General features: G+C 45.3%; 2 protein-coding genes across 2 annotated transcripts in view; one reads left to right on the forward strand and one right to left on the reverse strand.

The window, feature by feature from the left end:
- Positions 1-12,022, forward strand: part of Iqgap2 (IQ motif containing GTPase activating protein 2) — a 259,461-nt gene that overhangs the window by 16,730 nt on the left and 230,709 nt on the right. The gene's annotated exons all lie outside the window — the stretch shown is intronic.
- LOC110308370 (peptidyl-prolyl cis-trans isomerase NIMA-interacting 4) lies at positions 9,269-9,711 on the reverse strand. Its single transcript, XM_021180838.3, has one exon. The coding sequence runs from the start codon at positions 9,681-9,683 to the stop codon at positions 9,288-9,290; it is 396 nt and encodes a 131-aa protein (XP_021036497.1). The 5' UTR covers positions 9,684-9,711; the 3' UTR covers positions 9,269-9,287.

Below are 12,022 nucleotides of genomic sequence, written 5' to 3' on the forward strand. Positions count from 1 at the left end.
TGTGTGGCTCTATTTCTTCTTCATAGAGAATAAAGTTCTATGCTCATAAAATTTAGCTGTGTGCCAATTTATTTCTTGGCAATCTGGGGTGATATGCAGAAACTAGCTTTCATTTCCACTTTTTGTGACTTTTAAGAGAGTTTCCTTAGGTTTTGATTGTTAAGTCGGGATAGTGCATGGGAAATGAGAGTTGCCTGTGATCTCTGTGAATGGTGTCAAGTGAAATAAAGCCTGCTTTCCCAGAATGTATAGGATTTAAAAATATAGTATTATTCTGGTGTATGCACCCAACTCCTTCAAATGCTAGTGATGTGACCTTAGGCAAGATACTAAACTCACCTGTAACATAGGGATAAGAATGAAATGTATTTGGATGAATTCATCTGTTTGAAATGTTTGCTACATACAAGACACTCGTTCAGCATAGGCTATTGAGATTCCTTCTGCATAGGCTATTAAGAATAATATAATGGGCTGGAGAGATGGCTGAGCACTGACTGTCTCCCAGAGGTCCTGAGTTCAATTCCCAGCAACCACATGGTGGCTTACAACCATCTATCATGGGATCTGATGCCTTCTTCTGGTATGTCTGAAGACAGCTACAGTGTACTCATATACATAAAATAAATTAATTAATTAAAAATAATATGCTTAAAACATGCTTAGGTAATCCCAGCTGTTCCCAGAAGCTGGTATTTTAAAATGCTCTATTACTTACTGTTTGACTGGACTTGGCCTCTCTTATCCAGATGTCTTGGGACTGGCAACCTGAGGCCTCTAGAATGGTAGATCTTAGGGAGTATAAGGCATGCGTGGTACGGGTGGATGAGAGCCAGTGCTCCAAATAGCTGAACTGCACGTAAGGGAGACCAGCTCCTTGATGATGTGAGAGAAGCTCTTATGTATTGCTGAGGCAATGGCGTATAGATAAAGCATGTAGGTTTGGGTGATTCCAGCTTCCTGATGCTTTGGGTAAGGTGAACTCAGGACTAGCCAGCCTGTGGAATTTGAAGGCTACTTATATTCTTTTATTCCCTGGCTGGCCATGAGCCAAGAGCTCTATGAACAACAGTCTAGTTCCACAGTACCAAGTTGTTTGGCTTGGTTTTGTTTTTGATGTATATGAGACAGGGTCTCATGGTTTTCAGGCTGGCCTTGAGTCGGCTCTGTTTAGGATGGTGTTGAACTCCGGATGCTTCCTCCTCTACCTCCCAAGAGCTGGGATTCTAAGCATGTACCGCCACACCCTGTTTCCCAGTCGCTGCCTCCTAATGACTAGTTGGAGACTGGGCTGAGCTCACTGTGTGGAATTCCCAGGGTTATTTATCAAGAAAAACGTTGGCTCTGCAGAAGAACCTGGTGTGTTTTGAAACTCAAGACAGTCCTACTTCAGCAGAAAACCCAGATCCTATTTCTGGGCCTCAAGTCTGTCCTGACTCCCCTGGACAGCCTGAGGGGGACATGCTTCATATCTTGTAGGAGGTGACAGGGTGAGGTGTGGCATTGTATACACATCTTTAGAGAGGGGAACTAGTTTCTGCTCTTCTCTGCCCATTTAATTCTAATGCTACTTATAGCAACAGGCATATCTAAATGCTTACATGTGCCAGGTTCTATTCTAGGAAATATTTATTTGTTTGTTTATTTATTTACATGTATGTATGTATGTATGTATGTGTAGCCAACAATGGCCTTGAACTCTTGATCCTCCTGCCTCTACTTCCCAAGAGGTAGAATTACGGCATTTAGCTCCGCCCTTAGCTTCCAAACACTTAAAGGGAAATGAATTATCCACTGTAATCCTCACAATAGTCCTGAGGTTTGTGGCATTAGCCCCATTTTACTCGAGGAAAAAACCGGGTCTGACAGATTAAGTGCTTGCATAAGATATGGATCATCAGTAGAAAAGGGAGGATTTGAACCCAGAAAGTGTGACTCCTGGCTTTGTGCCCACCATGCCTGTTGAGTTCAAATTTAAGGTCAAGATTGGTTCCTTTGTACTCTGAATTATGGGTAAAGTATTTAACCATTGTATCATGTTCCTGTTATAATACATTGCCACTCTTCCATCCAGGATAGCCATTCAGTTTGGGACCTCTAGGTATCCTAGCACAGTGTCTGGCTAATCTTAAACAATGACTTGCATCTGCAGGGATTGAAATTAGCTGGTGCCCATGTTTATTAATCACCATCACCACCTCATCACCGCTGCCATCATCATCATCATCATCATCAGTCAAATGTAGGGTCTTTCATATGTTAAGCAGGGATTCTATAACTGGAGCTACATCCCTAGCCCTGGTGTCTGCTATTACATCAGGATTCAGTTTTCACTGATGTTAAAAAGCTGTTGTATAAGAGAAGACAGAGAGAGCAGGAAAGATGGAGAAGTAGCAGACATCACAGTAAGGGTGTGGAAAGATCTGTAGACAAAGGCATGGTGGGCCTGACCTCTTGAGAGAGGAGAGAGCAAGGGCACACCGACAAACACTCACAGGGGCAACCTCTCCGTGGTGGAGCTAGCAACTCACATGCCTTCAACACTCTCCCAGTGCCTTTAGCACATTCTGAGGAAGGGAGCTGGGGGTATGTGGTCCCTTTTTAGAACAGTTTCTGTCAGGTTTACACTGCAGTGCCTGTAGGGTTTAGCCAACAGTTCAGCAGAAAATAGACTCATTTAGAAGCCCCTTTGATCAGACTGGATGGCTGAGACAGATACGGTTTCCAAGAGAATTTCTATAGCAACAGGACTTTCTGAAATAAATCCATAACTCGTGTTTATGAATATCCACTTTTTTGTGTTTTGCTTGGGCTGATAGAAAGCACAGCTAAATTGGGAATGTAACTATAGAATTTGGGAAGGACTTGGGCATAGTTTCCAATGTATTTATAGAGCCTCTGCTTTCATTGATCTTTTATCTCCCGATTTCTTCATCTGTATAGACAGGCCCACTTTTGTAAGCCTCAAACTGCTGCAGGACAGAAGTAAGCTATTAGTGTTCCTTGAAAGGCCTGAGCTAGGGATGCTCTCTGTACTTAGGGAGCTGATGTTCCCATGGGGCCATGGTGGCATGGCTTAGAACCATGTGGCTCTGTAGTGTACTACCGCTCAGCCCTGGCTTTCTGTCTGTGAACTGAAGTGTGGGTCACTGTGTTACCAGAGTTGACAGGATCCAAGCTTGCAACCTAGCTCCCCCAATAAGCTAGGTTAAGCCACTTGTACCCTGTATGCTAATGAAGGAGACAGGTAACAGAAAAACAGAGAAAGGAGATTTTTTTCAATGTGACTATGTCGGAAAGGACAGCAAATAGAAAGATCTAGTGGTCTTGACCTGGAAAGAAAATCTTCAGAGGTCTTAAAAATCCATTTCTGTGTTTATTTACTTATTTTTCTGAGGGTGCATGCATGCCAGCATGTGTCTGGAGGCCAGAGGACAACTTTGGGGAGTCAGTTCTCTCTCTTGGGGGTACATCTTAGATTGCTAGACTTCCTAGCGAATGCCTTAAACCTTCTGAAGCAACTCAGCACTTCTGGGGGGGTGGGATGGGCAGGGGCTAGACATGAGATTTTAGGTTTCAGTAGGAGTTAGGAGGGATGAATAACTAACTACACAGGTCTTGTCAAGGTGTGGTTCCCCCCATCACTGACCCATCACTGTCGTGCCCCACCCTCTAATGTGGTCCCAGAACTGTATGACACCCCCTCCTGGGAGACAAGTTCCTCCTCCAGCTAGCACCAAGGCTTTCCCAGCCCCTGGTGTGGGGTTCATGAAGAACTTGTAATTCCATAGGGTTCACTGGCTTCAGCAGTCTGATACCCAAAGGAAGGGGCACACATATCCCTTTAGGGTGTTTCTTCTGACAATATGGTTACTGTAGTCCCTGTCTGATGATATTAGGGTAAACTGTAAAGTGCTAAGCCATTGCTAGGCAGGGGGGAGTGCTCAGTGAGTGGTGAAGGCGAGGAGGAGCCTTGTGGGACAGTTGCATGAGTCAAGTTCAGTTGAGAGTCCACAGGTAGTGTAAGAGGAAGAGAGGGCACCTGTAGCTGCTCCAGGGCTCATGGATTCTCTAAACACCCGACACACACGTTCTCTACTCTGTCTCCTTGGCAGTCCTTCTCGCCTGCTGATGGAACCTGGTCGCCTTTGCCATTTCTTTCCCTGATTTCCCTGACCTGCTAGAACCAGCATGGGCTCCACTGGGTCAGAAGCTTTTTACCCAGCAGGGTAGAAAGAAGGCCTCGAAGCTCACCACACTGGGGACTGAGGCAACTTCCGGGAGTCTTCATTAACATTTTATCGTTTGCTTTCCGTTTTCATCCACGTATTTACTACCTCCTGTTGTGCATCAACTTCTGAAGTCTGAATAGCAAACAGCTGTTCACTTTTCCATTGGAGAGCCACAGACACAGCCTAAATAAACAGACTAGCCTATGGTGATACGGAGACACGCTTATGTGATCGAGTGAGAAAGCAGGACCCACGAGGGGAGTTAGAACCTACAGGGTACGAGGGAAGCCTGGAAGGATGTGGGTCTCATGGTTAACAACTGTTTTATACAGAATGATGTTGCCTGTTCTGCAGGCTTCTTTTTTGTTTCCCAGAGCGACCTGTAATCACCGTCAAAGAAGAAGTCGTATTGGTTTTTAAGTGATTCCTTCTGACTGTGAGAGATGTTCCCCCCGTGTCTGGACTCATGTTGCCCAGGTTCATAGTCTTGGTGGAAGTCAGCAGTGGGATGCAGGGACTGACTAGCAATCAGCAGATCCCACCTCTCCTCTCTACCCTTACCCATGCCATCCATGACATCATCTGTGCCTCCCACTTTAACCCACAAACACCATCCAGGAACAGGAGTTTTCATGCCATGCTGGAATCAGCAGGTGGAATTTAACGTGAATTTGAGTTGAAACTTCTTGGGTAACTCCGTGGGTCTGATTAGAGCAGGTTTTCCCATAGCCTGCGCCAGCATCCGCCTTTCCTGATGCTGCCTTCAAGTCACAAGATTAGAGTGTGTTTGCTCAGCCCCAGGTTTCTCTTCATCAGCGGGCCAGTCATTTTCCTGCAAGCAGGATTTCTGTCAGTGGGCACATCACCAGCAAAGGGCCAAATGAGACATAATTGCACATGAGTTTAACTTTAAGGTCTGTGGCTTAAAGCGCTCTGCAAAAGCATGCCAAGCCAACAGCTTTGTTCTCTCTGGGAACAGCGTGCCCCGGAAGAAAGGTTATAGCTCATTGTCCAAACTGAGATATGTAGGAAAGGGTGCTATGAGTGGCCACACCGGGATGCCTGGCTTTCCTGGCCTCTTTAGGACCACTCTCTCTCCGTTTGGTGAAATGAAATTGACTATCCTAGACAGCATCTTTGCAGCAATCTTAGAGTAGAAGAGAGGAAGCCAAAACAGTGGGAAAGCTTGCCGGAGGGTGCATTTCAGAGCAGGAGCGAGGGGGTTGGGGGGGGGGGGAACTGTCCTTTTCAGCAAATTTGCGCTAAAGCTGGAGGGGCCATTCACCAGTTGTCTGAACTTTCAAAAGCTGGGCTTGAGCTATTATTCCTGTGCTTAGTTTTCTTGTGAGCCCTGCTCCTTTTCCTCTGTCATAAAGGCGAGGGTCTGTGCGCCAAAGTCTGCCAGGATGGTGGTCCCTTTCAAATCCCAGGGAGCAGCTTGAAGGAGCAGCTGTGGCCCCTTCCAGCACTCAGAGCACAGGCAGGACGATATAATGGGTAATCCAGGGCCTGTGCTGCATGAATAATGAGGACAGGGACAAGCAGGTCCTTCCTCTTTCTCCAGGCTGTCACTTACGCCATGGCTGGCTCTTCTTAGAGCCAATGGGGAAGCTGGAGGGGAAGGGGAATGGAGGCTACTTCAAGAGTTGAATGTTGGGGTGAAGAATATTCTTGGGAGGGTTTGGAGGAAGGAGAGAAAATGATGAGCGAGAGAATCCTAAAGCCAGGCTTTCACCGCTTGCGAATGTTTAATAAGAGCCAGTTCTTAGCTGTTTTGTTTTGTTTTGGTCTGGTTTGTTTTGTTTTGTTTTGGTCTGGTCTGATTTGGTTTGGTTTGGTTTGGCCTGAACTTTGTATTCGTACATTGTCCTTTATGACAGCTCGCAACGTCTCCAGACACTGCTAGACACCCCTGGTACAGAATCATTGCCAACGGTAAAGAAGCAGATTCAACTACTGAAGATTTTGTTTCGTGCGGCCGTGTTCCCTTTGACATGGCTCCCACCTGACACTTTTATAATAGCATGGGCAAGACCAATTAGCGTCTGTGATGGCCGGTAGTGATTTCATTTCACCTTCATGCCCTTGGGATTTGGCTTAGGAAATAGAGTGATCTGGGCCCCCTTCCCCCATGTCAAGAGTGCATGAATAATGAAAACTTTCCACAAGAAAGTGGATTATGCTTGTCTCCCACCCTTAAGATCCCTCTCCAAAATATCTACTATGACTAGTGTCTTGGGCATTATTGGGACAGAAATGTCTTAATAGATAGATCAGGGTTCTCCAGTGAAGAACTGCCTACCCTCAGATGTGCATGTGCATGTGCTCTGTGAGAATTTAGTTTAAGTGCAGATTCTGCTCCAGTGTGGCTGGATTTGAGGCAAGACTCCCTCCTAGGCTTTCAGGCCACTCTTGGAGTGATGAGGCTCCCGTAAGTACCAACTCTTGACAGCTAAAGACAAATTGGCACACGTATCCAAGGGATGCGGTAATGCTCAGAGTGGGGTTGGTCTGAGACTCTATATGATCCACTTAGTACCAGGCTGATCACAAAACCTCCTGTGACCACCGGTTGCTCTATCCCTGAGAGTGGTCAGACAATAGGAAGACCAGTGCTTGCAGAGACTTGCCTGGTACTGTGATGAGTTCTTTCAGAACAGCCTTGGACAGATGGCTGCTCTGTCTGATTGGGCAGAGAAGGAGCAGAACAGGCCCAGAAAGGCAGTAGGGTGGCTGCTTTAGGTCGGAGGTGTTTACTGACTTTCTGCAGTTACTTAAGTGGCGATCACACAAGCTAAGCGTCCCTTCAGAGGATTCTTGGCCTCCCTTTAGTGGTTTGGGTTCCCAGGGGTGATGGGTACTCAAGTTCTTGCCTTCTTAGTTCAGCTTCTCGGGGTTGGGGAGACACCAAGAACAGCTGTGATACTCTGACCCTGAGCCTTTCCTCTATTGGCCACCGAGCATGAGAGGAATGGGCCACGATGTGGAGCCCCCTGTGAAATGAGTGACATTTAGCTCTGTGATACAGAGGGATGGCTGGAGCCCAGGGTACCTGCTGCTCTGTCCTAGGGCTGGCTTTGGCCATGACTTTGGCCATGAACTAGCAGGTATGGTGCTGTCATGCTGTTTCTCAGTAAGGCAGCTTTTTCCTCCCTTTGAGACAGGGTTTCTCTGCGTAGCCCTGGCTGTCCTGGAACTCATTTTGTAGACCAGGCTGACCTTAAACTCAAAGATCCTCCTGCCTCTACCTCCTGAGTGCTGGGTTTAAAGATGTGCATCACTACCACTGCCCTATGCAACTTCTAAATTTTTTTAAACTGAAAATAAAAACAACAACAAAAAAATCTCTGAAAGTCATCCTGGGGGGGGCATGACACAGAATATTATAAATTAAGCTTTACTCTTATTCACTAACTATAATCACTATGAGGGCTAGGCGTATTTCTTTCTTGTTTTATTCCTGTCTATATTTGTTTCTATTTATATTTTTTCACTACCTTTCCCCTTACATTAAAATTAATTATCATTCCTATCAATCCCAGGGTATTAAAGTAAATTTTTATGAATCACAATTTGTTGAAATTAGAAGACTATCAATCTATGAAAGTCATTTTGGGAGATTCAAGTCCTGAGCAGACTAGACCTTCAACCCCAACTTCACTATCAATTTTACCTTTGAGTATCTTTGCTCTGACTGATTGGAGATGATTAACACACACACACACACACACACACACACACACACACACACACACACACACACTCATGCAGACAGAGAGGCAGAGAGAGACAGAGGCAGAGGCAGACAGAGTCAGAGACAGAGACAGACAGGGACAGAGAGACAGAGACAGACAGAGGCATAGGCAGAGATAGACAGAGACAGAGAGAGACAAAGACAGAGAGAGACTTGCATAGAGGCTTAGTACATCTCAGTTTTCTCACAGCACCTCTCTGTTCTAAGGGAGGAAGAATACTCATCTCTGGTCAGTGAATGAGGACAGGAGAGTTGCCACAGTTTAATTGGAGCTTCTAGTCTAGATCTCAGACTTGGATATGTCTCTCTCCCCATAAGTAACAGAACCTTCTGATGAGAGGAAAAGCAACAGCCCAGATTAGGTGCGTGGGCCTATGCGTGCTCTCTATTCAGTTCTGTAGTGCTGTATAATAACACCCCAAACTTATGCTCACAGGTTCTCAGAGCTGAGAAGTCAGACAGGACTTGGTGGGGTTGGGGGAAGCTTTTCTGGACAAATTAATGAACCTTGGCTGGAAGGACTTGAGCTTCCAGATGCTGAGTCTGTCCCTTTCTATACTCTTGTACCTGAGGCCAGGATGACTGAAGCCTGGTCCCAACTAGTCTGCTCACCGGGGTGTCTCCTAGTATGGTGGCTGGCTCCCAAGAAGACTGTCGTCAGGGAGAGGCAATGTTCCGAGAGCCTGTGGGGAAGAGGCATGGCTTTTTTTATAATCTGACTTTGGAAGTCATATGACATTCCTTCTGCCATGCTCAAGTTGCTGAAACCATTGTTAAGTCTACCCAGATTCAAGGGCTGTAGATCCATTTCTCTTTGGAAAAATTAATGTATTTTTAACCACTTAAATATAACACACACACACACACACACACACGAGTGCACACACACACACATAAGTTATTAAACCTATACTGTATCATGGCATCGATCCAGCTGAAAATTAGCTCAAGTGGAAGGCTGCCATGCTGAATCAAGAGGGAATTAACTGTAAATAGAAGAAAAAGAACTGTGAATAATGTAGAGAATTAATGAAAAAAAATGAAATATGTAGAAAAATTGGTGCTAATTTAAATGCCTAGTCATTGGAGAGTAGTTTAAATAGATATTTACATAAGTTATAAGCTGCAACATTGAAAAAGCAAAATATCCCTCTAAGAAATGTACCAAAAAATCTATTGCATGAAAAAGATTATTTACAAAAACATGAACACAATGATGAGTAGCATTTTTATAAACACATATATGTATGTAAGCATTTGGGAAACAGTTCTTTTTTTTTTTTTCAGTCTTTCATGTGATTTTATTTTCTCCCTTCAACCATAATAATATGATATCCAAATTTTGTCTTAACTGGTGGGTCTGTAAACACAGGCTTATCCATCCCACTTACAGGCAAGGCAAACGCTGCTTCTTGAAATGGCCCCACCATGGATCCTCTGGTCATCCAACCCAAGTCACCCCCTTGTCTGGCTTTATCTTCACTATATTGTGTGGCCACTTCACTGAATCTCATCCCAGACTTTAACTTTTCCATGGCTTCCATGATTTTCCCATGTTTTTCACACAGAATGTGTCTGACCTTTACTGCATTGCCACCACCTTTAGGGCCCTGAGCCTTCTTGTCAGTACTGTCACTCCCAGAGGCTGCACCTCCTTTCCCTCCTTTTCCAGAACCACTTTTCCCCTTCGGCGGCATCTCTTAAGCTGGCAGTTGAACTCTCCGGCAACTGGGAAACAGTTCTATACAAGCTTTATGTTGTTATTGTTTAGTGTGTGGGTATGTGGGTATATGTGCCCGTGGTTGTGTGCACGCACACAGAGATCAGAGGACAGCTCTTTGGAAGGCGTGTCTCTTCTGCCTTGCTGAGGCTCTCCTCTGGTGTTGCTGCCACTCTGCATGGGCAGCTGGCCACCTCTCCTGTCTTTGCCCTCATCTGGGAGCAGGAGTGTTGGGGACACTGCTGTGCCCAGCTTTTTATGTGGGGTCCAGAATCGAGCTCCAACTGTCAGGCTTGTATGTTAAGCACTTTTACCTGCTGAGCCATCCTCCAACCCCTCCGCCATGAGTTTTAAAGGTGCTGCCCTAGACTGTTTAGCGGATATTTCTAACCGGGACAAGAGTGGAGTTTGAAGGTGTGGTAGATATGCACACACACACACACACAAACCCAACACATTTTATTTTTTCATAGTTCTGTGTGCTGGCTCAAGTTTTTAATCAGTTAGATATTCCTACACTGCTTTTATGTTGAATTGTCCTATGTGTTTTTTAACTTTAAAAATCTACTGGTTTGGTTACTTTGTAAACACATAAACATAAAATCTCTCATAGCTCAGGGCTGGAAATAGGGCCTAGGGGTAAAGGCAATTGTGGAGGATCCGTTTGGTTCTTAGCACTCACGCCAAATAACTCCATTTCCAGGGGATCCAACCCCTTCTGGTCTCTGCAGGCACTGACAGTCAGGTGGCATACAGGAACACACACACACACACACACACACACACACACAATAAAACACAAATCTTAAAGCACCATATCTCCCGCAGCTATCAGGGGCAGTAGGAATGGTGCTTGCCTAGGTAGGCACCAGTCTGTCTGGCATTTATGGTAGGTGGCAAACAGATCTTAGAAAATCGTCTTGGTCTTTCTTTTTTCAGACAGGATCTGCCAAGCTAACATGGGACTCAGTACATAACATGGTCTGACCTTGAACTTGTGGACCCTCCTACCTCAGCCTGCCATTGTGGTCTGTGGTCTTGCTGCTTTCTTTCCCTTGTTCCTGGGCAGTCTCCTCAGGGACAGCACCACACCCATAGTCTTTTTAGAATGACTTCAGCAGAAATGAAGAATACCCATATTTATGTTGGGTTGAAACATTTAAACTTAAATAATCGCCCAAAAGAAATTAGCTGTGCTCACATAATGAAATCAGGAAAATTCCCTGCTATTAGAGGAGATGTATGGCTTTAATCAGAGCATTTCCAAGCTAGTATTCTGGGTTGGGTTGAGGGAGCAACATGTACCCCTCCAGCTAATGAAACATATGGAAGCAGAGATGGGGACCCATCCCATAGTCTTCTCTGAGTTGCCTAACGATTTGGTCATATCTCATTTGTTAAATAATTGCATTACTTAAAATAGTATCATAATATGAGCTTGTAAGAGTGGCTTCCCCCACACAAGGGTTTGGGATATGTTCTGGCCCAGCAGTGGACTAGCTGATAAGTCCTGCCCTTATGACATGTGCCACGTAGTAAGATGGATAGACACATAGAATAACTGATGACGATGAGATCTGCTCACGACAACCTTGAGAGAGACACCAGGTTGGCTCTTCTGATGTCCCTCGGACCTGCTGTGCTCTGTGTGCTGAGATGCTAACTGTTAAAGATCCAGCATAGACTCTGCCACTCTGGTTCTGAGAGAGGAGAGACTGTGTGTCCCTTGTTCCCACTCCTCTAGGTTGTGGGTGCTTATGGGAGGTAGGGAGGGAGTGTCTGTTGAATGTCACAGCTCCTGTCAGGGTAGCTGTACCCCTGTAGCTGTTGTTCCAGATAAATTCTGGTCTCATGTGGTCCTCCCAGCCTTCCTCCTGGTCCTCCCAGTCTTCTTCCTTCCCTTTCATATCTTAGGGGTGGAGGGGAACAATGGTTCTCTGTTGCTGCTCTCCCCCTGCATCCATGGTACATAACTTGTTTCCTCCGTTTTTTTTTTTTTTTTTTTTTTAAGTAGTTCCTTTGTTAAACTCCGGTCAGCTGGCTGTGGTGGGGCCCACCTGTAGCCAAGCCCTTGGGAGGCTGCTGCAAGGTTCGCAAGTTCAAGATCTCAACAAAACCAAAGACAAAATAAACTGCTGAAGTGCAATCTCCTCCCTGCCTGGATATTACCTGGATTGATGACAGACATACCCATTTTGCAAATGAGTATGTTGAGGCTTAGAGACCTCAACAAAATTATTGCTGACCGAACCAGGTTTTTTTTTTTTTTTTTTTTTTTTTTTTTAATGTCAAAACCCAGCACCTATCTGCCTATGG

This window comes from Mus caroli, unplaced genomic scaffold (genome assembly GCF_978045245.1).
Source record: "Mus caroli unplaced genomic scaffold, Mus_caroli_1 scaffold_15, whole genome shotgun sequence".
In the NCBI taxonomy this organism is placed as follows: Eukaryota; Metazoa; Chordata; class Mammalia; order Rodentia; family Muridae; genus Mus; species Mus caroli.

What these genes read in the sequence shown, in the direction of transcription:
- LOC110308370 (XM_021180838.3), bottom strand. Translation starts at nt 9,683, where the DNA reads ATGCCGCCGAAGGGGAAAAGTGGTTCTGGAAAAGGAGGGAAAGGAGGT.